Raw genomic sequence first — 25,788 nt, forward strand, 5'->3', positions numbered from 1 at the left:
CTTTTAACACTCACTCCTTACCTTATCCGCATCCCCAGATTTCAAGTTATATATCTCCCCAACATCAAGCTTATTTTCAGATCCCCACTTGGATGATATGGAAGGATTCATCTGTATGTCACTATAATTAACTTCTCACTGAATTATATCCTAGAGAACATTTATATTGTAAGTGTGTAAGAAAAAGAAACACATTCTGGGCTATATTTCAAGCTCAACAGTTTATAGAAGATCTACAATATTTTTTAGTACTTCTAATTACTAAAGTATTCTTTGCTACAAACTCCGTTTCCCCAGTCACTGCTTCCCAGTATTTTCATTGCCTAATCACTGCACTTGCAACAGTACCCTTATTTTTGTCAAATGTGAAAAATAGAACATATAGTCAAATTAAAATAAGGAAGTCCTTATATCTGTCTGTTTTTTCCTTATTCTAATTAAATATCTGAGGTAGGCTGCCTTATAAGGAAAAGAGTAATTTTTGGCTCACGGTTCTGGACATCTAAGGTTACAGAGTCATACCAGCATTGGTGCTCTTGTTCACAGAATCCTAAGCTGTGAGGAATAGCACACAGCAAACAATAAGAAGCACCTGTGTTTGGGTTCATCCGTCTGTTCTCAGAAAGGCACCATGAAGCCATCACTAATGACTCATCACAGTGTCGTGTCTAATCCTAACAAACTTCCAAAGACTCCACTTCCAAGCTCCACAGCTAGATTAGGTCCTCATCCTCTTGATAGCACAACAGAGATGAGTTTCCAAACAGAAGCCTAGGAGACACTCAAATTGTTATCAGTCCAAAACAGGGACTAGTAGTACTCTTCCCAATTAGGTTTGAAGTCTAGTCCATGTCCACGCGGCCTTTTGGCAGTGTCAGGAGGGGAGCTTACATTCTCGGCTCAGCTGCTTCTTAATGTTGGCAAAAGGGATGTCCTACTTCCCTACCTGTCCCGGTCTCACGGTGTGCGAAGTGTCATCATGCTGTACACGAAGAGATTTTCCATGAGCATGAATATAATTCTAACCTCTCTGCTCCCTTTTACTAATACCATCCATTGCCTGCTATTGTTGAGTTCTAGCATCGCCTGAGGCCCTCTGGGAGCCTTTTTGCCTGGTTTTTATATTAGTTCTCCTTGTGATGGGTCTAAATATAATGTAGTCAGTGATAACAGGTTTTTACTTTCTCATTTCTTTAGAACTGGATCTTTAAAATCAACTTATGTGCCACATGACTCTTGGTTTTTTTCTTCATGTACCAATAGCTAAAAAAAGTTTGCTAATCTCAGTCACCCTCTTTGTGCCATGGGAGTTGATAGCTTCAGCACCCCCAGGTCTGGATTTACACTTCTCTGGGAAGATAACCTGCTTTATGCTGCAAAATCCTGCCTACCCATTGCCCACCATCTGCATCATTGGAGCTTTCAGATAATCCGAGCCTACAGAATCCTTTATGACTACCATGTTGTGATTCCCAAGAATACATGAGAGTGCAAGGATTCTTGATGTGCTAAATGTCACCACTTAGGAAGCTTAAGCAACACGTGCATGGGAGTCCTGCCTCCAGAGGCGTCGACTCATCTGCATTTTAAACAAGTTCTCTGGATGAACAGGACTTTGACATGTTTGAGTAAATATTAAGCTTTGAGAGACCTCTACTGTTTTGCATGAATATTACTCCATCAATATATTGCCTTTCTTTACTTCCTGTCTACATTTATGGAGCACGGGGCCACTGCAGAGGAGGCAGAAATAAGGCTCAACCTCTTCCCGCAAGAAGTCATCGGTCTGCATCCTCTTCATTTTGCACATTTAATTGCAGTTCTCAGCCAGTTTGATGATCATATTCTCACGAAGTAGATATTTTGCTTCATCTCACACTTCTGGAGTAAAATTCTCTCTTGAGTCTTCATCATTGCCTCTTGGGTTCAGCCTTGGCTTGAAGCAATGCTTTCTAAAGTTCATAAAATTTATTTTTTTATTCATGTACCATACTTCCAAATACTTTAATCTTTACAGCTTGCTAGATTTTTAGCTGTTTTCATTTTGTACCTAATTACTTTGGAATCCTTTCTGAGATTTATTAACTTACATAGGAAGTACTTTCAATACTACACCTCGGCTTTTGGTTTTTTTATTAGATATTTTAATATTTAGCCATTATTCTTGTTCTGCTCTATTTCTGAATTCTTCTGCATTCTTTGCCTCAGAATGTACATACTGCTTTTGCTCTAATTGCCCCAATTTCTGTTGGAATGATGCCTTGCAAAGTTGACCTTGGCTATCTTTTCTGGTATATTGAAAGACTAATCAGGTTCTCAGTTTGCCCCTGTGGTACAGCCAGGACATATCAGGAATTTTTTTCTCAGTACTGGGCATTGAACACAAGGCTGTGCAGATTCTAAGAATACACTTTATCACTGTATGTCCCCAGGACCCAGATATAATTTTGATCCTTGTTTAAAGTGGTTTGGTTTCACAGACAAAGGCTCAAGCCGAACAGTCTTCTCTTCGGGATCCCTGTGATCCTTGCTTTTCTCTGTGGCTTTGTAAATGGTCAAATCAAAGCGAAATTAACCCTACAGAAGTTCAGTAGACTTTAAGGTACCTGATGCATTGATTTGGGGCCCATTTATAAAAATATAAGCTGAGAAGGTAAGAACATCTTCCAGCTTAGCATCTTAGACTACTCCACAGAGATAAACTCTCTGGGCTGACAGGGTCCACTGGGTGAGGGTCATTTTGGAACAGTGAAAGATGAATCTTCAGGGGTTCCCTTGTTCTAGATTGCCAAAAAGAAAATACAGTCACTCAAAGTTGGAAGGATTTGTGTCAGCCATCTGGAGGAACTTTCTTATCCTGATGTCTTTGTTGATCTCTCAGCCTGAAAGCGCCAAGTTTTTCAGGCTCTGGAGAATGGTGACAGACAAGAAGGCTTCCAAAAGGGTTAGCTATCCCAGGACATTTCTGTTATGACTCTTGAAGCAAGAGGGAGGAGGGTAAAGAGCAGAGAAAGGCATGGGGGAAACTTTGGAAAGAGTACTGTAATCTTTCTTTTCCTCCCTAGTTTTGGATGTCCATTGTAGCCACCACTATGCCCATACCCTGTGGAGGCTTCATGCCTGTTTTTGTGCTAGGTAAGAGTTGATGGCGTCATACTGATAGCTACAATCTGGGGGGCCGGTGGGAAAACCTAGGATGGTTGTCTCTTAATGCCTGAGCAAATAATATGCTGAAAGCATAGAGACAAAGAAATTTATCTTAGTATTTTTCTTCTTTATCTTCCTTCTAGGAGCTGCATTTGGAAGGCTGGTAGGAGAGATCATGGCCATGCTATTCCCTGAGGGTATCTTATTTGATGATATCATCTATAAGATCTTACCTGGGGGCTATGCAGTAATTGGTGAGACGTATTCCTAACCTCTATAACCAGATATTGAATACCCTGAATCCTTATAATCAAAGTCTGCAAACACATCTTCTTTCAATGTACAGCAAAATAATTTAAATACAACACTAATTAATTCAAGTTTTGTTCAAACAACTGGCTTTTGGCTCTGCCTCTCATGGTTTCTCTTTTATAAGCCTTAGTCCTCCCTCCTGTGGAAAATGGACATAGGAATTAAATAAGAAAATAGGAAGGGGGTAACCTGCATTGTCTTTGCATTTTTAGTAGGCTTTTTCTTTTCTGATAATTATGGAACCAATAATGCAGGTAATGGTCCCAAGTCCATCCAAATTGAGCTGTGCTAATGTTACTGGAGACTAAGAAGGCAGGAGTGAGAGCTGGGAGACAGGAACCGGGGACTTCTAAGATGACTTGTGAGGTAGACCTATGCTTACGAGGCATTCTACTGCCTGATCCTAGTCCATTTATAAAGCTTCCGATATCGGTAGGCATCTTCTGTTCTCTTCATGCCTCTCAAGTGTCTCTCTTCTTCCATAATGTATACTTCCCAGTACACACACTATGTAGTTGATGTTCTGAACTATGCGTCACCTACGAGGATCATACATCCCAATATTATGCTCCGTGACCTTTTATTCTTATATTGTCACATAAGCCTTCTCCTACTTTCCCACAGGATAGTTTCATCATTTTATTAGCTTTAGGGGTTTTTTAGGTTTTATTAGCTTTAGGGTTTACTAGCTTTTAGGGGTTGTTGTTGTCATTGCCATTGTTTTTGAGACAGTATCTCTTTAACCAACTCTGACTGTCCTGAAACTCACTAAGTAGACCAGGCTGACCATGTTCTCATGTTTGAATAAGAAACAAAGTTAAAGTATGAGTGACTAGTGAGTTGATAAGAAAACAATTTAAAATACATAAGATTGATTCTACTGTTTAGAATCATAATGATTTAGATGTATAAGAATTTTAGAAGATATTTAGTGGCCTTTATAGTCAGTGGATGAGAGCACGGTATCCCAGGGAAATATGCTTTGTTAATACAGTAGACACAGGATTGGAATCTGTGGATTCTGATCAATAAAGACAATGCCATCGCTTTATGTCTACAGCATGATTCTTGAATTTTCTACCATTCATTCATAAACTGTTGGCATTGACACCAGATGCTCAAAGTAAGATGCTATCACTGGGTCTTTTAATATGTTCAGTGGAAAAGCAGAGAATGGGTAAGCTATCACTCTGTTCACATTATGAATGAAATGATATGCACAGATTTTGTGACTTACTGAATGTTATGCATAAATTTGATCAAAGGGGTAATTTTTGAACAGGCGAGCTTTCTAGCCCTTACTCTTGAAAAGTAGTAATCCTAGAATTGCTGACACTGACCAAGGTCTGTCTCCTATTCTGTGTCATTCCCATTGTACCCTCATTTGTTCTCCATGTCAAGAAAGACAGCTCCAACCCATTAATACATTCCTGTCATTCCAGGAGCAGCAGCTTTGACAGGGGCTGTCTCCCACACAGTCTCCACAGCCGTCATTTGCTTCGAATTAACCGGTCAGATTGCTCACATCCTGCCCATGATGGTGGCTGTTATCTTGGCCAACATGGTGGCTCAGAGTCTGCAGCCCTCCCTCTATGACAGCATCATCCAGGTCAAGAAGCTTCCCTATCTGCCAGACCTTGGTTGGAACCAGCTCAGGTCAGGGCCATTGGCTGGAATTAGTTTAGGTATGGTGGGATGTGGGAGGGCCTGGAATGAAGAATGAGTCTAGTATTAGTATTGGGAAGCACCGCTTCCTAATTATTTTCTTGTTTCCACACACTTAGTCAATACTGTAAGAGAAAGGAAACATGGCAGACTTTGTGGGAAGAAGGAAGGGCCAGCATAGGCCAAGAGTGGGCTAACCCAGGATGCTTTCTCCTCCTTAGCAAATTTACAATTTTTGTTGAGGACATCATGGTACGTGATGTGAAGTTCGTTTCAGCTTCTTGTACATATGGGGAACTGAGAAACCTACTCCAGGCCACCACAGTCAAGACTTTACCATTGGTTGACTCCAAAGGTAAGTGGAAAGTAAGGATGCCAACTAAGACTACCCAGCTGGTGACTAGCAGGTTGAACAGTGGCAGAGAGCACCACTGTCACCTTAGTAACTTTCTAACGCTGATATTAAAATACCTAATGTAAACAGATGAAGAGAAGAAATGTTTATTTCAGCTTATGGTTTCAAGTTCAGTCCATTTTGGTAGAGATGAGATGGTGGGACAGAGCAGCACACATCATGGCAGGCCAAGATGCACCCCACCCCCTTTTGTGCTTGTGGTCTTTTCTGTGATGCAAAGCTATGGGATCATGCCACCTATATTCAGTGGATCTTCCTCGCTTAGTTAATCTCTAGCAATGCCCTCATAGACACACCCAGAAGTGTGCCTCACCATTCTCCTAGGTGATTCAGAATCCAGCTGAGCTGACAGTAAGCTTCACCATTGCAGGTATGGACTTGAACTCAGAGCTATCCAGCTGCTAAGGGAGGCTCAGTTTGTACTTACTGAGGGACATGTTCTTCCTCTAGAAAAATACATAAACACACACACAGCCATAGCACAGGCACACAAAGGCAGTTAAAATCCAACTAAGGAAGTATGGGCAATCCTATTATTGCCTGTATTCATGGCAGCCATGAATTTTAAAGTCTTCTTGAGCTTAGAATTCGTGAACAGTTTGCAGAAGAATGTTCCAAGGGAAAATTCAAAGCTAAGTCTTTTGACTCTGGTCACAGCATTTTTGCCAAGCAATCAATAATAGCTGTGTTTTCTGTCTCTCTTTTAAGATACCTTATTTAATAGTATTTTGTCATTTATTAACCTTGAACTTGTGACCAACAGCACTGTAATCTTACCCAGATAAAACTCGTCTAACACATTTTCTCAGTAAGACAAAGCACAGCCTTCCCTTCCTGTGCTCAGAAACAGTAGACAGCGCTCAGCAGTGCATGTGGGGACACTTTAGACAGCAGAGTCACCGCACAGAGCAGAGACTGGAGAAACACTGTGGCTTAGGTAGGCTGCTCACAGAACCCGTTTCCTCGAGCTGAAATGGGAAGGCTGAGTGCTGTTTGTTTGGCCTCAGCTGGGAACATGAGATTCATGCCGTTCACTCTGTTGTTGCTCTGTGCATGGCTGTGAATTCTAGCCAAGACATCTCTAGCAGTGTAATCATGGACATAGATTCTGGTGAGTGAGTTCACAAATAGAGACTTCATAAACAGTGTGGGTCAACTGTAAGTCTGCTCCCCACATACTTAATTAAATTCTATCATTTTTTTAATGGCCAACCTAAGGAACAGTGAAGGAGTAAATGGCTTTAGTAACTGTTGATTTCACATTTCCTTCTATTCACCATTCTTCCTGCCCACCAACTTCACTCTGGTGTGTATCACTTCTCACTGTAGTTTGTCTTTCTCATTAGATTGGGTGGTCTTTGAATGTAGATAGCATAATCTCTATATTTTTATAGTTCTAATTATAAGCTGGACCTTCAGCCCTCATTTCCCTAGTCTGTAAATTAGAAAATAGAGATGAAGAACTGTTTGGAGCCAGAAACAATGTTAGTTTTTTATTTCAGATATTCAGAGTATCCAAATTTCTCAAGCTGCACTAGTGCAGGCACTTCCCTAAGCTCAGAGACCTTCTAAGGAGCTTCTGAAGCCATGGCTCTTCCTTAGAGCAAGGGTGGAGCCAGTGGGGTACAAGATCTTCATAATGATAGCAAAAATGTAACAGTATACGGTGTATCTGAGATCTAAGTAGGTGCTCTTGGTGCAATGCTATGGGCGTTAACTTGCTGAAAATGTTCAGCACTGTAGCAGAATTTATATAAACACATGAAAGGTTCATGGAAAGTGAACATTTTGCTTATATTCTATCAGGCTGTAGGTGCTTTAAGTAATGAATCTTCTAAGATAGAAGACCCAATGCTAGCATTGCTTGTAGACTTCTTTCAGAGTGTGATTGAGTCTCAGATTGCTACAACTGCCTCTTGAGTCTCATTACATTTAGATAGAGTAGATCAGCCTATTTTAATAGCTTACATATTTGCAAACACTATATTAGGGCAGTGTACAGATAAGTACAGATTAGCACCAATTAATGTGCTGCCAATTGGGTCTGTAAGTGCTAAATGTGTAGAGTTACAGTGAGGCCACACTGGAGGAGTTTAAGATGAGTTTTTAGTAAGAAAAGGTAAAAATTGCAGTAAGAAAAGGCTCTGAGCTTCTACTTCACCTGACTTGCTAGCCGTGTAGGTGTGGAGCAGGCCCTCAGGGAAGCATGGTTGTCCCCCAGATTCAATGATCCTGCTGGGCTCTGTGGAACGCTCAGAACTGCAGTCCCTCCTGCAGCGCCACCTGTGTGCAGAGCGAAGGTTGAAGGCTGCCCAGGACATGGCTCGAAAGTTATCAGAGCTGCCTTATAATGGCAAGGCTCAGCTGGCTGGGGACTGGCATCCTGGTGGTCGACCTGAGTCCTTTGCCTTCGTAGATGAAGATGAAGATGAGGACCTCTCCAGGAAGATGGAGGTGACCAAGACAAAAGGGGAAGGGAGGCTGACAGAGGGGGAAATGCCAGTAGGTGTCGCCAGGGACATTGTCATGGCTGGGCTGGGCTGGGCTGGGCTTTGCTAAGACAAGTGCTGGAGAAAAGGAAGGGAGAAGGAAAACATTGACAAGTGAGAAAGTGACAATATAAGGTCCATTGCAAAAGAGACCAGTGTTTTGAAAAGGGAAAAAAGGGGATTTGGGAGGTGGGGGAAAGGGGTACAGTTATATCTCTAGGGCATCCACTAGTAAAGGTAGCAAGGTATCATGTAATGTGGAACTTCTCTGAAGCTAAGAAGTTTTGCTTATTTTATTTTATTTCTTTTTTTCTTTAGCTTCCACTGACTCCAGCTCCTCCCCCTCCTTCCCCTCCTCCTCCACCTTCCCAGTTTCCTATTGCTCCATCAAACCCTGAAGAACCTAATGGGCCACTGCCCAGCCATAAACAGCCACCTGAAGCCTCAGACTCTGCAGGTAAAGACCTCTCAACATGTCTTGGGAATTACATCCGGGACTCACCTTTCCCTAAGAGCTGCTCTTGTAAGGAGATGTGAGGCTAGGCAGTTTCAAGAGCTGATTCCATAATGCTGTCCTAGGGAGCTGGGACAGAGGTAGAAAAGAGGAAACTCTTGAGGTACAGCATTGAGGAAGTGCAGTTCTTTAATGGCACAGTATCAGGGGCCACTGGAAACCCCTAGCCACTTCCTCCATCTTCTTACTACTCCTTTCAGATCAAAGATCATCCACCTTCCAACGCCTGCTGCACTGCTTGCTAGGAAAAGCTCACTCCAAAAAGAAGAAAATAACACAGGTAAAGATGTGTTTAGAGAAACAAGGATGGTCAGAAATTGGTCTTTTAGGAATGAGAAACTCAAGTCCTTAGTTAGAAGGGCAGAGGTCCAATCACGATGATGGTTTGAAAAGGTGGCTAATACCGACCCAGGAGGACATAGTTTCTGAGAACCATTACTAACCTGAGAAGAGAAGGGAAGAACTTGGCCTTGTATCTTTCTTCCCTAGGATTCAACAGATTTAGTGGATAACATGTCACCTGAAGAGGTAAGAAAATCCACAGCCTGAAATGGATTGTTTCATCCAATGAAGGTATTGCTTTTATTTTTGTTTTATTTTTGAGACAGGGTCTTACTGTGTAGCCCTTGCTGGCCTGGAATTCACAGGTATCTATCTGTCTTCCTCTGCCTCCCAAATGCCAGGATTTAAGGTGTGCACTAACATTTCTTACTGTACCAAGAAGATTGAACACCAGGTAGTCATGAATTTGGCTACTCAATACCTGTTAGAAATAAAATGCATCCTGGTACAAAATACTGATTATATATTTCTAGTGTATATCTTTCTCAAACACACATAGAGGAGACATTATTGAGGAATAATTCAATAAAAGTAAATATTTAGTATATTTTGAGAGATGATAACCTTGACAACACCAGGATGTTGATTTTGACAAAAAATATATTGAGCCAATACAGAAATTACACAAAGAATTTCATGTGAAAAAATTCACCTGCTCTCCCAGCTATGATTTAAATGTAACATAGAGAGAGCCTTGGCTTATAACTGGTGCTGAACTTTTTATAAGACCCGGCAGCAACATCCTCTCCCCCTGGAACAGAAGCTGGAGTTGTCTCTGGGATGTGGTCAGCACACAAACACTAGAGTCCACTAATGACTGCCTATGGAGCCCTTGGCAGACTTAGCACAGTGCATCTGTACTTCATCTGCAAAATGTAGATAGAGAGAAAATTGTTACGAGGATTCTATGAGCTAAAACTGAACAGCAATTCGAATTATGCCCAGCACAGATGAAGTTATTGGCAAATATTCTCTGAAAATGGTGTCACTATTACTGGGGAAAGGCAAAAACAATCAAACAAAGCTGAGAAGTCCTGGGATGATCTTGGAGCAAGAAAACAGGTCCTATGTAAGTCCTGCAGCCCCATCCTCTTTGTACCCTTTTGGATAAGTGTCTACTCATGCTAAAAGTCCTTTAGGCTACACATGACCATAGGAGTTTAAAGTATACATGGCTGTGTCCAGAAATTTCCACAGGGCATGACACATGGAGGGAGGCTCACTGATGACTCCATACTAAATGCAAGGACATCCTTTACTGATACTCTCCTAAGGCTAGAGTGCAGATTTGACAAACAGAGTTGAAGTGACATCACCCAGAAAGTAGGACTAAAGAACATCTTAGATTCATTTATAATGCTGGAGAGAATGGCTTAGCTGTATTTGTGTCTTAGTGATTTGGTTAATAGACCAACAAAACAAAACCAAGCAAAACATAGACAGTTCAAGTCAACTACATACCAAGTGGTACAGAGAGTCTGCTCAGATTCAACAAATATTCGCTCTGCTTTACACCTAAGGGACGACTGCTAGCTTCTTTGGACTTCACCTGTTGATATCACTTAGCACTCAATGAGTGTTCATCCAGTAGGCAGAGGAAAGGCAAGTGCCAATATCAGGCTGAGTATAAACAGTGCCATTTCTGAAAAGCAAAGACTTACAAAGTGTCAAAGGTATGATATGGATTATTAGACAGGAAAATACGTCTGATTGGGAGTGTCAATAAGACACAGAATGAAGGTTGGAAAGATGAAAATGAAGATAATGAAGGTTGGAAGGTTTAGAGATCCAGGAGAACTCAGCAGACTACAGGAGGAGCCACTTTCTGCGTACCTGAAGGTGAAGGGTAGAGTCTGAGGCCAGATAACAGAGGAGAAGGGATCTGTGGTCCTCTGAGAAGAAAAAGTATACTATTGATCAATGGTGTATACGATGGCCACCGAGGGACAATGCCGAGTTGAAGGGGTCTCTGTGAAACTCTGTCAACAGATTGAGGCCTGGGAGCGGGAGCAGCTGAGCCAGCCTGTGTGCTTTGATTGCTGCTGCATCGACCAGTCTCCCTTCCAGCTGGTGGAGCAGACAACCCTGCACAAGGCAAGCCCTTGCTGACTGCTCTGGGCTTTGGGAGGGCAGAAGTGGGGCCATGCTGACCTGGGCTTTCTTTCCCCATCAGACTCATACACTCTTCTCACTTCTTGGCCTCCATCTTGCCTATGTGACCAGCATGGGGAAGCTCAGAGGTGTCTTGGCACTAGAAGAGGTAAGGATGAATAGGCCCCCCTTGAGCAGAGAGAGGAAGGAATGGATCCAGGACAAGAGGACATGGATGGGGAACATAGAAAGCAAATGTCCCTCCAGAAGACTGCAAAGCATGTTGTGGTCACATAGTTCTCCAGCCCAGAAGGGCACCCATGCGTTCTTCTCAAAGGGGCCTGACTTGAGGAATGGGCTTTAGGTGTGAGCTATGGGGAGGGGTGTGGGACCATGAGGAAGATATTCATCGAGCACTAGGAGGAGAAGCTTCCGGGGGGGGGGTGCTTTTTTAGGGAACTGCTTTGTCAGGGATAGCCTTGTCTTTCTGTCTTCCCCTATAACTGTTCCCTGTCCGTCTGTCTCCCTTTCTTACTATTTCCATTTCTGTTTCCTCCTGGTTTGTCTATTTCTTGTGCTGTCTCTCATTGTCCTCCATCTTTTTTTCTTTTTCCTACTGTCTATCTTTTTACCTCTCCTCTTCCTCCTCAGCTACAGAAAGCTATTGAGGGCCACACCAAATCTGGGGTGCAGCTTCGCCCTCCACTTGCCAGCTTCCGGAATACAACTTCAATCCGGAAGACTCCTGGGGGGCCACCCCCTCCTGCAGAGGGCTGGAATGTACCTGAGGATGGAGATGGGGCTCCTGGAAGAGAAGTCATGGTTCCTACCATGCCAGAGACTCCTGTCCCACCACCATCTCCAGAGGCCCCTTCCTGCCTGGCCCCAGCCAGAGCGGAGGGTGAGCTGGAGGAACTGGAGATGGTGGGGAGCCTAGAGCCTGAGGAGGAGCTGGCTGACATCTTGCATGGCCCCAGTCTGCGGTCCACTGATGAGGAAGATGAGGACGAGCTGATCCTGTGAACAACCCCCTCTATGCCTTCTTCTTAAAAACCACAGGGCCCATGTCAGAGAGTGGACGTGTATGTGATATGGAGAGGCCTCCACTTCATCTTCTTCCTACCACCACTGTGAAAGGTGATGGTGATAATCTTAAGGAGAACTTGATCTTGGGCAGGGAAGAATTTGGGTCCATCAGACCTCCCCCCGCCACCCCCCATTTCCATGCTTAAAGGACTCTTGTGTTTTCCTGCTGTGCAGGTTCAGTCCCTATCACTCTAAAGCCCCACAGTTCCCAGTGTTCAGTCACCATCCTGGCCCTGCCTGTTTATATTCAGTTTCCATACGGAGTAGGTGAGTGGAGGTCCATATTGGATGAATCTGCAAGTGTCACATTGGAAGGGAATGTGGGACCACAATATTGCCATGTGGATTGACTACCCTAAAATGTGTCCCCAAGTCTGCCAGTCCTGTGTGCTCTCCAAAATCTGTCTTAGACCCCATCAGTGCTGCCATTGTCTGTTTCCAGGCCAAGCCCATATCGGGGCTGAAAAGGCCAACCCTTATTTCCGAGGAACCAAGTGCAGTTCCCCCGGGAAGAGGTTGAGGTAAGCTTTGTCTGGTGAGGCAGGTGTCAGACCCCTGCAGCAGAAAGCTCTAGTCCTTATCCCTGGCGCTCTGCCTAGTTCTATGTTACACCTAGAACATGCTTCTTTCCTTCCGCCCACTGGAGTGGCTAACTTAGCCTGCCAAGAGTCACCTCTGCCTTGGGGCCACTCTTGCTAGAGCTCCTCCCAAATCACACCAAGGCTCTCGTGCCACAGTGGGGAATGCAGATTCCAGTCCTTTCCAGTCCTTCCAGCTCCTTGCACCCTTGACTTGGCAAGCTTTAGTTTACTCCACTCTTAGAGGAGTTTTCCTTCCAAACCAGCAAGGCGCTCAATAGCCATGCTGTATGGCATTAGCCTGCTTAACCTAGAACCATATGCCAGGTGCTGTGGGCATTCAGACTCTCTGCTCCATTTGGGGGCTCTTTCTGCCCCTCACTATATACTTTTAGCTCTGTAGTTGAGCCCTCATATATTCTCCCAGTTCTGCCCCCCCCCCCATTCCCAGGTTTCTTCTGTCCCCCAAATAAGACACTCATAGTCAAAGGATGCCACCACATTCTGTTTAGTGTTGTTCCACACAGCCTCTGGCCTTCTCCAACATGGGCTCCTTCCACCAACCAAGGCTAAGACATTGAGGCCTAGGTAGGAGGATTAGCAGGGGGCTTCCAAGCCCATGCCCATGTGTATATAATCTATAATACTTATATATATTTATATAGAATTCTCTCTGTAATATATGTCATAGACTCCTTCCTGGGCCTGGGGTGAGAGTTTCACATTAAGAAAACATGCTAAGACTGACCATAAAAATGGGTATTTCTCAGACCTGGAAGACAGAGTGTGGGATATATATGGACAAGGGTAAGAACTTGTCCTTCACGATTCCTTTCTTAACACAAGGAAAAGAAGGGAGGTATGTGGGCTGGGGGAGGCAATGGAAGGGAAGGAATGGAAGGTTTGGATTTTCATTTAATAAAGTCAATTGAAAATGAAAGTGTACCCCACCCCTTAAAAAAATCATTCAGCAAGAGCAGTCTCATTCACAAGAATATAAAAAACAGCCCTGCTCCCCAGCTGCTGTAAAACGTGCTGCACAGCCTTTAACCCCAAAGGAAAAGCAACCCTTCCCACCCACCCCTAACAGCCTCTTCCTGCACATGCCCCACCCCTCCCCTTAAAGTAGGCTAGAAGCAAACCCCCCATGCACCCTGCCCCAGCACCAGAGAGGTGGTCCCTCCCTCTAAAAAAAAAGAGTTCAAAATGGTCCTGGGCCAGCTCCTTGCATCTTCTCTCTTCAGAGTGGGGTGGGCCTCACCTGCCTCTGTGGCAGTATGCCAGCAGCCTGGGGAAACCAAGTCCCTGCTCGGGTACAAACCCTACTAGGTTTCTTCAGGTCTTTTGTAGTCTTTCAATGGGGACCATTTGGCTTCCTTGAGGAATGGAAGGAGGAAAGAAAGCTGCTTTAGTTTACTCTTCCTAACTTTCCAGGGCCCTGAGCAAAGGGAACCGAGATGAATAAACCTCTCACTGGACTCGCTGTCCGCGGTCACCTGGGGGAAGAATATGGGGGCAGTGAGATGAGACAAATGTGTTGATAGAGCAGGGTAGACAAGGCAAAGAGACCCTGGGAATAGATTAGCTTCAACATGCAAACTCCCAGGAGGCTAGGACAGGAGGCCAGGGGTTAGGGGCAGTTGCCAGGGTTGGCAGGCTAGCCCTTCCTAGTCCTAGAAATGAGGTCCTGATAAGCTAAACCACAACACATTAGCAAACACGAGGTATCTCTTCTCCCATTCAGGCAGCATTAGATGAGCTAAGTGACTGTTCACCTACTTTGGCTCTCCTGGTTTATTCCCATGTTCCTACATTAAGAGACCTTAAGATCCCATGCTTCCCCCTCCCCTGAAGGATGAGGGTCACCTACTCTGGTTACAGTTCAGTGTATGAATGTGGTACAGGACAGCATCACAGATGAACAGAATCACTCTAGCGGTGAGCCTCATCATTTTGATGGGTAAGGGAGTAGTTTCGGACCCCTGACATTATAGTAGGACACAAGGCCTTGGGACTGGAGCCATGAATAGACAGGAGGAAGGAGAAAAACACGGTGACAAGCTTGGGCATCTCCTATCAAAACTCTGCTTATGCCAAAGGCCAGATTGGAGATGTGGCTGCTGCAGCACCCTCATAACAATACTGCACTGACTTGCTGTTGCTCCCTGTCCCCATGGTCCACACCAAATCAAAGGAAAGGAGGTATGGACAGGCAAGCTTAGGTATCACCACAGCCACTCCTATAAGGAACACTGGATTGAGGACCCCTGGGAACAGCTGACAAAAAACAGAAGCAGCCAGTGTCCACCCTGGCCCTCAGCCAGCCACCCACCCAGTCCAGCCAAGGCAGTGACAGCACCAGACTCCCCACTCCACTCTGCTCAACCCTGAGTCCCCAAGAAGTTATAAAAATGTAGAAAAGGCAAAGAGAAAAGTGTAAACAGCTCCAGAGAATTTGGGAAGGTAGAGGGGGGCCCAGCCCTCATGCTTCCCCACGGATGGGGACACTGCATCCTAGGTCAACAATTTGAGACGCTTCCCCTCCTGGGGGCTGGGTGCCAGATGAAAGAAGGCAGAAAGAGAAGCCAGATCTGGAGTAGCCAACCCCAGTGGGCTTAAGGTCCCCCTTCCAGCCACAGGACATTCAAGTGGCTGTGTTTATTCTTTGTCTCATTGGTGACCCTCTTGTCTCTGAGTAGGCCTTGGGACAAAGAATCATACCATGACCCCTGTCAACCCCAGCTCCATGTCTACCTCACTTTTGGCTCCTGATCTCAAAAGCCAAGATTGCCTGAGCTGGGCCCACTGTCTATGCTGAACACAGAAGGACCCTTCAGGCCACTCCTTCAGGCAGGTATTCTGCTGTTCCTGCCAAGCCATGTCCAACAGCCCCTGAGGCCTGCTTCCCACAGTAGGGATGCACTGGTGCCATGGGCAGAGAGAACAGAACCAGGAAAGCAGAGTGAAATGGAGAAAAGAGGCATTCGGACAGCACAGCCAAGGCTCCTGGAAGACGAAATCGGGGGTGTAAAAACTGAGATTCAGTGTTCAGCGCGACGAACCTGGGCATGGACCCAAGAGCCATAGCCATGGCTCATCTCCCACCACCCTGCCACCTAATTGTCTGGGTCTCAGTTCCTGGAATGACGGGTTTCTGGAGTGCGAGCCCAGATAAAACCCCCTGCTGGTCCTTCACTTGCCAGGGCGGTAACGGCCTGGTGAGGACTGGAAGCTCCCAGTTCCCTGCTGTCTTCTGCCCGGGTTTCATCTGTGCTGCTGGAGCTTGGGAGGGTATGGGTTGCAGCCGTGCCCCTCAGGTCAGAGTGGGGTGGGAAGAAGCTAGTTGTTGGCATCCCCTTCCTCCTCATCAAAGGACTGCACACCTGAGGATGTGACATCAGACACCTTCCGGCTGAGAGCAGTGGACATCTCTGGGTCCTCTCGTGGGGAAAGTGACTCCAGATCCCGGCATCCTGCATCTTCTTCCTCCTCAGGGGCCAGTGGTCTCTTCTCTTCCTCTACAGGTCCCCTGGCCAGTTCCACCCCACCAACCTCTGATGCCCAGTCAGTGTCTACCCCCAACAAAGGTGGAGGCTCCTGAGCAGAGTATCCTGAAGCAGGTTGGGAAGGCCCCATGTCATGCAGGCTCGGCTGTGAGTCATCAAATGCAGGGCCAAGATAGGATCCGGTAGCTGGAGATGCAATGAGGGACTGATCACTTGCTTCCCAGGCGTCAGATGACCCCAGACAGTACATCCCCTGTGACACGTAGGAGTGAGGCCATCCATCCATTGGGGCTTGAGCTAGTGCATCTGTAAACAGAAGGAGCAGGCTTGGAGGAGCCACAGAACACTCATCATGGGCAGTAAGGGGAGCTCACAGAACTGTCCTGTTGTTATGACACTAATGCAGAGGCACTGGAGAAGCTGAGACAAATGGAAAACTCCTAAAAACCAGGGACGGGTAGAGGGGGTCTACATAGCTGAGAAGCCTCTTAGGCCCCAAGGCTTGACTCTAGAACCATTTCTCACCCTGACTTTCCATCAGCTCCTGGTAGTTGTCACTGTAGTTGCAGTCCAGTGGCTCCTGGGTAGAATTGACACTCATGTCCTCACCATCCATGGAAGACCAAGCCATAAGTGTAGCCTCAGAAATAGCAAACTGTTCCATGACACCTATGAGAAAAAAAATGTAATTTTATTTAGAGTCCTCAGCCCAACATGCTGGCTCATTGCCTTTAACCCCAGCACTCAGGAGGCAGAGGCAAGTGGATCTTTGAGTTTGAAGCTAGTCTGGACTATAAAGCAAGTTCCAGAATAACCAGGCTACACAGTGAGACCCTGTCTCAAAAAGCCAAATCAAACAAAGAAAAGAGCCCTCTAATAGCCCTTAGACCCATGCAAGGGATATGGAGAAACCTATTGCTGCATGGTTCAGTGGAGGTAAAATATAAACCATGTATGAAATCATTTAAGAAAAGTTAGCAGAAACAAGTGAAGTAAGTTTTAATAAATCTAATTTAAATATAATATATATGATTCTCTTTTAACATATAATGAATATAAACTTTTTTTGGTTTTTCAATATAAACATTATTAAAGAGCTATCTTACATTCTTAATATGAAGTAGACAGTGACTACTCTATTACTCTGAAATAAGTCTAGACCATGGGTCTTACTTAGGATTCCTAGCTGGGGAAAGGAGGGCTTTTCTGGTGAAATAACCTGGGGGGGATTAAATGTAAATGTTCCAGAAGTTTGTCTTTGGAAGTTTTAGAATTTGAACAGAAGAGATGGCTTATGGGTAAAGAGTTAACTGCTCTGGCAGAGGGCCTGAGTTTGGTTCTGAGGACCCACACCAGGCAACTCAGCCTGTAACTCCAGCTTCGGGGGAATCCAACAGCCTCTAAGTCCTCTTGCACACATGTGAAGCACATAAACTTATGCAGGCAAACATAAGAACTTAAATAAAATTAAAAAAAAAAAGAAGTTGAACCTAGTTTTAGGTGGTCTAGGACATTCAAGATCATAGAAAGACTCCCCAAGGGAGCATCAGGTAAATGCGGGTCCCCAGTCGTAGAAGGGGCTATATCAGACTAGAAGAAGGGAGGGCCTAACCATGAGCACGTGAGGATGTGAGTATTGCAGATGCCTGTTCTAGTCAGAGCCATGAATAAGCTGAAGCTCTCGTTGCTATCACCTTGTCCTCCCTCTGTCCTCCACGACTATAACCCAGCCCCACTCGGACTTCCTCCGCCATCCATCACCCACACCAACAACACTAAATCCTTCCCCTCTCTTCAGACCTACCCCTCTTCTTGGGTATCTTCTTGATACCTGCTGACAGGATCAATTCACTTTTGTATGCACACCACATACTTGTCATCAGACCTATTCCACTTCCCTGGAACCAAACCACTGTCCCCAGGGCCATTCCCTTAATCATGCACTAGCTGTCACAGTAATGAGTACAGTAAGTCAATTCATGAAACCAAATGTTGACGAGCATGGCCTCAAGAAACTCCCCAGGCCTCTTTCCTTTTTAGAAACAAATACAAGCAGAGTTATTTGAAGCCCAAGGCCCCCGTGTTTTTCTTCTATACTAAGAGAGGCCTGGGGGAAGACAGTACCATACCAGAGAAAAGAAAACATCTGGGACACACAGCCTTACAAATTTCACCAGAGTCCCATTTTCTAAGGCTATAATAAAAAATATATTGGAGGGCATTTATCCGTATTAGCCAGCCCCAAAAGAAAAACCAAAATAAATAAATAAATAAATAAATAAATAAATAAATAAAAAAAATGCTTGAGATCAAGGCTGGTAGAAAAATGTGTGCCTATGGTCCACATGCAGAAAGAGAAAGACAATTTTGCCATCAGGGAGCAGATTAGAGGGGTCAGTCTCTGACCATCCAAACAACAGTGAACTATCATTCGAAGGCTTGAGATGTTGGGGTAGAAGTACCTGCTAGGAAACGTGCCTCCTTCTCGCCATCACTGAGGTCAGAGTAGGCGTCTGTATCCCTGCGCACAGCCTCATGGCTATGTTGTGGCTGAATTGTTGGAGCCTTCCCCCAGCCCTGCCACTCAATCATGTGGGCCACCCGGCCTTGGCCCATGGCGGTAGGCTTTGTCACATGGTCCTTCATGCTCCTCGAGATCCCTATGAAGTCAGACAATACCCATAGCCTTCAGAATATCACACAGTACTTAACAGATTCTGCAGTCATCCCTACCCCAGGACCCATGGGATTCCATGCACTAGGGAAAATATCCCCTAGTAGCCTGTGGGTGACACTCAGGATTGGAGAGGCTTGACATAAAACCAGGTGATTCGGAGTTGTGGGCATGAACCCCATCAGGCTTAAGGAAAAGAGGAACAAAGAGGAACCTGACAGCAGTCCCAGTTCCAGGTTTGGAGTCTCACCTGAGAATGATGACTTGGCCAGGGCCCCAATGCCATAGGCATTAGAGTTTCGCTTAAGCTTCGGAAGGATGGAAGTGGTGTCCTCCATGGAAAGCTAGGACAGGGAAGGTAAGAGAATAGGCAGAGGAATAAGAAGGCTCGGGGTGCCTTACATACAGAATAGAGTTTCTGGCTCCCAGGAAGATAGATACCCAAGGCAGCAATCGACAAAGAAAACCAAGGGAGTATATACCTGGTACATACTGGGGGATCAGCAGAATAGCCTGTCTATAGAAAGTCCCAGAACAAAAGAAAAGAAGGGTCAAGGGAGATTGAGAAGGGCTAGGGGTAGCTGCACTCACATTGATGCCGTCCCAGGAGAAATCTGTTCGTGTTTGCTGTAGGAGAGAGGAGAGGGGATGGTATCTGGGCACCTCTAGTAACGCAAATAATCCTGCCTTCCTCTGAGGAACTTCCAGATGTGCATAGAGAGGCAGACCTTCCAGAGACTGAGAAAGACCTCAGTGTGGAGCATTTGGTGTGTGTTTTAGGGAAGCAGGGGGATCTATGAGGAGGACTCCCCGCTTGGGGCTTTATGGGATGATGAAATGGGTGAAGCAGCTAGGAGCTTGGGGGAGGTGATTGTAGAGGATGGGCTTCGGAAGCATCCAGCCTTACCTCTGTCGAAGGCCGATGGAGACTGCTGCCATGCAGCGAGCTGGTGCTGTCCATGTTGATCTGATCAACATCCTTGAGGCCTTTCCAGTCCACGGCAATCACTTCGTTCCCTAAAGCAGCCAGAAGATTAGTTTCTTACCTTCATTTCACTGGCTTGCTGCTTCCCTTTCCATAAAAGGTAGAGGCCACACCCTAGGGTCCAGCCCCTCCTCCTCCACCCTCAACACCTCCGTGTCTCCCAATGTCTGCTTCCTACTATCCATTTCCTTCTATGTCTACCATTCCCTAATTTCTGGAGAGAGAAATAATATGTGAAATGAAACACTCATTTTCAGCTCAGTGGGGAATAGCATACTTAGGGAAAAAAAAGCTTTCTGGCCTTTTCTGGTGTTGTTTACACAGAGAGGGAGGGAGTCAAAGACCAAGCTGTATCAGGAAAACCATTCTCCATTCTGTGCTGAGCAATTGTTGAGATTGTCTTTATTGGATCCAGACTGCTCATCAATTACTGCCCTAAAAACAAGGACACAGCTTTCTAGGGGAACCTACTCGACTTGATATTTGAGGGATGAGAGGAATGAGGCTTCCCCCTCCCTCAAGGCCTTCCTAAGCGGCAGGAACTTGGTTGACAGGATGATACTGGGGATAGAGGCAGCTGGGAGGTGAAAACTTAGGACTGTTTCCCAGAGAGCCAGAGGGCTCCAAGATGAGATGGATGCTTTGAGCCCAATTCTCTTGGGGGACAGGGAATAGATTCAGGAAATAGAGATAGTAACAAGAAACAAGAGGACTTCATAATTTCAGAGCTAAAAGAACAGAAATTTAAGGTGAGAAGACAGAAAACAATGGCAGAGGTGGACAGGACACTTTGAGAACTGGTGAAAAAGTCGGGAACCAGGAGGGAGATTCCTGACCTAAGTGCAAGGTTTCCTCTGTAACTCTTGGGGAAGAATTCCTTGAGTATTTACAGAGAGATTCAAGAATAATCGGGTGGCAGCCATCCGCCCTTGCTTACATGAACTTTTGCTTTTTGGGTTTAGGATCATAGGTCCCCCCCCCCCCCCTTTTTTTAAAGAAGTGCACTGACTAGGTCTTGGGCAGGAAGAAGCATCCAGCATGCAGCAATAGAACTGGCGACAAACAAAGGGGATGGCGGTCCCAGGGACTGACAGGTAGGGCTGGGCTGCCACACATCCAAAGTTGTTATGCCTTCTCTTGGGATCTTGTGAAACGATGAGAGACAGGACTAGGACCTGTGGCTAGGTCAGAAAGACATCTGGACCTATCAGTAATGGGGCAGGCAGAGCAAGCTCTCTCGGAGAAGAGTGGGAGCGAGGGGAGGGAGGGGGTGGCCTTTGAGGAAGAGGGGGAGCTGAGTCAGAGCCTTAGGGGGCAGGGAGATGGAGGGGAGGAGAACAGGGAAAGAGGTAAAAGCAGAGGAGGGTCTCCATGGAAATAAACCGGGTCTCAGAAATCAGGCTTCCGGAGAGTGTAGTTTGTTTGTAATAATAATACGAATTATTCTCTCAGCCTGAGGTCACTAGGGCGTGTAGGCGGGAGAAATTGGGAGTTAGGAAGGGGAAAATTGGGGGGTTTGGGAGAGGACTGTACTAATGTGTTCAGCCCTAAAGTGGAATGGATGCGTAGGGTGGGGGTAGGGGGCGGTAGTAAGGCAGGGGCTGGAAGGAGAGGACCATTAAGGAAGCGCCTTTCTTCCCTCCCCCTGCCAAAGGTAAATAAAAAGCCGGCCCTGCTCCGCCTGCCCCCGCTGACAGGTGCAGGCGGGTCCCAGGGTTCCTAGGCGGACCCCACCCTCTGGGAAGCGGACTCCCGACCTCTCTCGGGGAGGTAAACCTCCACCTCCTCCCTGAGTCCACGGCTCTTCCAGAGCACCCCGGCCCAAGACCATTCCCTCCAAGCGTGGAACCCATTCCCTCCCGGTGGCACACGCTCTTCCCGCCCCCGCCCCAGAGGGAAAATGCACGTGAACAAAGCAAATCGGGGGGAGGCAGGAGCGACGGGAAAAGGCTACCAAGAGGGAAATGGTTGGGGGCAAAACACACATGCCATATGGAGAAGAGGGTGAAGATGGGAGGGGGCGTGCGGAAGAAAGTCAGGGATGAGGCTGGAGAGGAGGTTCTGAGAAGAGGGGCTGCTCCCGAAAGAAGGGCTCGGGGAGGCTCTGGCTACAGCAGAGTAGACGCGAATGGCCTGAAGGTGGAGGGATGGGGCCATCGGGAGTAGGGAACAGCGACTGAGCCGCGAAGGATGCTGTGGAGAGGCTACCAGGGAAGGACCGCGCCTGCGGGAGGGCGATGGAGAGAAGGCTATGAGCTGAGAGGGATGGAAGCCCTGGAGGCGCGAGGGCACAAGGATAGAGGGACCTTAGCGGATGGAGGGAAAGTAAAGGCGCGAGGCAGGGCCGGGCGGGCGCGGAGGGAGGTCCCCAGGGGCAAGGATGGGGATGGGGGAGGGGGCCGGAGGAGCGCCCCGGGGCGAGCTTGCCCCTGACCCGCGCCGGGCTGCGGTACCCACCCACAGTCCGCGAGCCGATGCAGCCCATGGCTCCGGGGGCCGCCGGGTCCCGGCCCTCACCGACTCGGGGCCCTCGCCGGGGGGAGCACCGGGAACCGCGCCGCCGCCCCAGCCGCTCTGCAGCGCCGCGGCTGTCTCCGCTCGGCTCCGCTCCCCCCTCCCCTCTCCATCCCTCCCCACGGCAGCCTCCGTCGCCGCCGCTGCCGCCGCCGCCACCGCCTGGCTCCCCCGCCCCGCTCAGCTCTCCGCGGCCGGGGAGGGGGCTGCTCGGGGATTGGCTGCGCGCAGAGCCTCCCCGCCCTGCCCCCGACCGGGCACCGCGCTCCCCGCGCCCCTCGCCGCGCTGCAACCACGTCCCTCCGCCTGTCCTTCGCAACCCCCGCCCCTGAGCTCCTCGCCATCCCCGCTGAGTTCTCCCGGGAGATGCTGATGGAGAATGTGGATAATAACCCGCTTGTCTCAGGAGCCCGGTCAGGAAGCCAGGGCCCACCCTTAGGATATGCTTGATGGACTTTGAGGGCTGCGGGGTGAGAAGGCCGAGAGAGAAAGTGGGGCGGAGATGAGAGAACACCCTGCTTGGCCTTGGGTACCAAATTCCGCAAACATTTGTTTTCTTCCTGATGCTGCATCTGGGACGCACGAATCGGGATTGGATGCTGTTCTGGTTGCCCGGCGTTTCACGTGCGTTGCTTTGCCCACCCAAACATATTGTGAAGTCTTTGCCAGTGGATGCTGCGAGATGCTTCCCTGTCCTCTAGCTGTTTTGGGATGGGTGTGGGGATGGTGCAAGTATTCTAGCTCTAGGCTTGGGTCCGGATGGGAGGAGAATGGGAATAATTCTATTGCAGCTGTAGGGAAATGAAAATATCAGGATCGGAAACCGGCCGCAAGACATGGCTTTAAATCAGAATTTAACTTTTCTGAGCTTTATGTGGATGTCCGGAAGCAGCAAAAGGGAGAATACTGCCCCCTGCCGAGAAGGGTCAGCACTACACCAAGGGCCCCATGGGAAAGGAAAGGGAGATCTGAGTTGGGAGAGTCAGCAGGCACTATTTCAACTGGCAAGAAGAGTCTAGAAGACACACTAGGAAGGACAAGGAGACCATTTCCTCTTAGTCGAACCAGTAACTGCAAACCTTGGGCAAGCGGGTCTGGGTGGTACCATTGACAACAATGGTAACAACAAAAAGCAAACACTAATTCTGGGCCAGCTTGTTTTCCATAGGTTTTTGTCTCTTTCCTGGGATTAGAGAGGAAGAGGGGCAGGAGGCCTTGTGGGTTTGAGGCAGAGAAAAAGGGCATGCCTTACACGTGTAAGTTTGTGACATTTAGATTATGATTGAGGAATTACGTCTGATGACATCCCAGATGAAGATATGGGAGAGGATAGATATTTTTGCTCATTTTGGTACTATAACAAAATTCCTGAGACCAGGAAGTTTATAAAGATTGGAAGTTTGGAGGCTGGAAAGGCCAAGAACTTAGTGTTTGCAACTGCTGCAAGTGTCCTAAGGGCTTTGATGCATTGTAACACTTCGAGGAGATGATATGATGAGACAGGATGAATATGTTAGCTTCAGCCTCTTTCATAAAGCCTCTAGTGCCAACCTCTGTGACCTTCACTAATCCTTACTATTGCTCTAAGACCTTGTATCCAAATAGCATTACCATATGAATTCAAGGATTAAATCCAAGTCGCAGATTTGAAGGGCCACTTGCAAACTCTATCAGAAACTGGCACTAACTGCAGATCTGGGAGGTGAATTTAGAAGGTCTGGGAATTTGATCTGCCCAGCTGCCTTCTGGTCCCTGCAATGACAGTTACTTCTCAGCACATGGGGCATTCTGTCCCATTCTCTGGATCTTTTGAGGCAAGGCTAATGAGTTCCAGTTTTCATAACCAAAGCAAACTTCCTGGAAGACAATTTGACAGTATAGATCATATATATATATATATATATATATATATATATATATATATATATATGTAAAATATTTAAAATTTCATCTGCTTTTACACTTGTTATCTGCTTAACATAAATTGTTCGGGAGGCAGAGCAGAAAGATTGAGTTCAGTCATGGCTGGGTTACGTAGAGAGTTCAAGAACAACACTGCTAACTTTGTGAGACTCTTAATCGCAAAAGGAAATTTTACAAAAGGCCTGGGTGAGCACTTGCCTAGAATATCCAAGGCCCTAGGTTCAGTTCCCAGCAACAACCGCAGTTCTAGTTTGCTATCTACTGCTATGATAAACACCATGACTGAAAGCAACTTGGGCAGGAAAGAGCTTATCTTACAGCCTGCAGTCCATGGGAAGTCAGAGCAGGGCTATAAAGTAAAATGATTAGTTTTTAGTTTGTGCTTAAAACAATACATATCCTTCCTGCCTTCCATCAGTTGTTTTTTTTTCTATCCAAGTAACTGATGGAATTTCTTGAGAAATACTTATGTTTTACACAACTCTACCTCAAACAGACTTACAGTTTGACCCTCAGCAAAATCCTAATATTGATTGGCTCATATTTGAAGTTTTAGAATACAAGGCTCTGGCAGAGTGCCCCCATGTGGCACTTCCTAACTGGTTCCCTTTGGGACAGAATCCCAAGGTGAAACCATCTCATCACTTCTCTTGTTCCTACTGCATGCCTGTGGCCCCTTGGGGGTACCTCTTGGATAGAAGAACACAACCACAGGTCAGTGGCAGTACTGTGTACTATGCAGACTCTTGTCCTAGGATCTATGGGTAGAATAAAAAAAATCCATTAACTTTGTATGGGGAAAAAAAAAAACCTACATCAATATTCACTAGCAGGTAACTGAAACATTTCCTTTACTTGAGCGACCCCTATAAGCAGAAAACCACAATAGTGTTACATCACCAATGTATCTTCATCAGCGGTCAGAATCACAGATGCTTGCATTACAGAACAGTCTTTGGAGATCTTTTTCTATGATATTCTTTACATTACTACTCTTTTGAAATCATTAAAAAGTATACTTAAAATTATATTTGCTTCTTACATTTGTTATTTAATGATTTTATTGAGAAGCAACAAGGCATGCACGAAGCCCTGGGTTTTGTTTTGGTTAAGGCAATGATAGTAATTATTTTATTTTGAGAGGTTTTTGAACATATACTGTGATTACATTTAACTACCATTTTACTCTATTACTACTTTCCCTGTGAACTCCTTTATCTCCCTAGATCCCCAGTGGTTATACCACTGAAGAAAATGTTCCCTTCCCCCCAGTCTAGTAGCAATTTTCAGCCAACAGCTCTTCAGGAAGGGCCTTGTAGTACCTTTGCTATCATTGATGGGATGCTGAAAGTCTTTTCTAGTTGTTCATAACTGCTGTGTGTCCATGATTCCACACACAATTCTTGAATCCTCTAGTTCTTGAGTTCTTTATGGCCACTCTTTCGCAATATTTGATGCTGTATATGGCAGCAAAGGCCTGTAATCCCATTTCACTGGAAGGTGAAGACAAGAGGACTAGGAATTCAAGGTTAGCCTTGGCTATATGG

At 46.3% G+C, this 25,788-nt stretch overlaps 2 protein-coding genes and 1 long non-coding RNA gene across 9 annotated transcripts in view; 1 reads left to right on the forward strand and 2 right to left on the reverse strand.

The window, feature by feature from the left end:
• The window catches only part of Clcn1 (chloride channel, voltage-sensitive 1), a 30,914-nt gene extending 17,330 nt beyond the window's left edge, over positions 1 to 13,584 (forward strand). For 2 of the 4 annotated variants that reach the window (NM_001363712.1, NM_013491.3), the window contains 11 exons: positions 3,066 to 3,135; positions 3,291 to 3,401; positions 4,902 to 5,115; positions 5,346 to 5,479; positions 7,761 to 7,993; positions 8,347 to 8,485; positions 8,743 to 8,822; positions 9,032 to 9,070; positions 10,874 to 10,978; positions 11,058 to 11,144; positions 11,627 to 13,584. In NM_001363712.1, the coding sequence (NP_001350641.1) occupies positions 3,066 to 3,135; positions 3,291 to 3,401; positions 4,902 to 5,115; positions 5,346 to 5,479; positions 7,761 to 7,993; positions 8,347 to 8,485; positions 8,743 to 8,822; positions 9,032 to 9,070; positions 10,874 to 10,978; positions 11,058 to 11,144; positions 11,627 to 11,998 (1,584 nt within the window). In that variant the 3' untranslated portion in view covers positions 11,999 to 13,584. Of the gene's footprint in view, positions 1 to 3,065; positions 3,136 to 3,290; positions 3,402 to 4,901; positions 5,116 to 5,345; positions 5,480 to 7,712; positions 7,994 to 8,346; positions 8,486 to 8,742; positions 8,823 to 9,031; positions 9,071 to 10,873; positions 10,979 to 11,057; positions 11,145 to 11,626 lie in introns of all 4 variants that reach the window. The other 2 variants (XR_003956160.1, XM_006505476.3) reach the window with 2 other exon arrangements.
• On the reverse strand, positions 5,612 to 8,752 carry Gm38797. Its single transcript, XR_003956424.1, has 2 exons — positions 8,531 to 8,752; positions 5,612 to 8,106 (listed from the first exon to the last, which is right to left on the reverse strand). It is a non-coding gene; the product is annotated as a predicted gene, 38797 (long non-coding RNA).
• Fam131b (family with sequence similarity 131, member B) lies at positions 13,125 to 22,460 on the reverse strand. 4 transcript variants are annotated; one of them, NM_001286584.1, is made up of 7 exons: positions 22,322 to 22,460; positions 19,727 to 19,836; positions 19,411 to 19,446; positions 19,070 to 19,163; positions 18,608 to 18,805; positions 16,671 to 16,814; positions 13,125 to 16,451 (listed from the first exon to the last, which is right to left on the reverse strand). In NM_001286584.1, the coding sequence occupies exons 2-7, from the start codon at positions 19,778 to 19,780 to the stop codon at positions 15,979 to 15,981; spliced, it is 999 nt and encodes a 332-aa protein (NP_001273513.1). In that variant the 5' UTR covers positions 19,781 to 19,836; positions 22,322 to 22,460; the 3' UTR covers positions 13,125 to 15,978. The 4 variants fall into 4 exon arrangements, with proteins under 4 accessions (NP_001273513.1, NP_083804.3, NP_001106798.1 ...); NM_029528.5 differs by having other exon boundaries at positions 22,262 to 22,460; XM_006506730.4 differs by lacking the exon at positions 22,322 to 22,460 and adding an exon at positions 20,814 to 21,204 and having other exon boundaries at positions 13,132 to 16,451.
• Between the last annotated feature and the right edge of the window lie 3,328 nt (positions 22,461 to 25,788).

Source organism: Mus musculus, chromosome 6, assembly GCF_000001635.26.
Source record: "Mus musculus strain C57BL/6J chromosome 6, GRCm38.p6 C57BL/6J".
NCBI classification, from domain to species: Eukaryota; Metazoa; Chordata; class Mammalia; order Rodentia; family Muridae; genus Mus; species Mus musculus.

What these genes read in the sequence shown, in the direction of transcription:
- Fam131b (XM_006506730.4), bottom strand. Translation starts at nt 20,844, where the DNA reads ATGCTGGATGCTTCTTCCTGCCCAAGACCTA. An exon ending in TCTCCTGGGACGGCATCAAT is followed by an intron (nt 19,164 to 19,410) that starts GTGAGTGCAGCT and finishes TCCCTGTCCTAG; the next exon opens with CTTTCCATGGAGGACACCAC. An exon ending in GGCCAAGTCATCATTCTCAG is followed by an intron (nt 18,806 to 19,069) that starts GTGAGACTCCAA and finishes CTGACTTCATAG; the next exon opens with GGATCTCGAGGAGCATGAAG.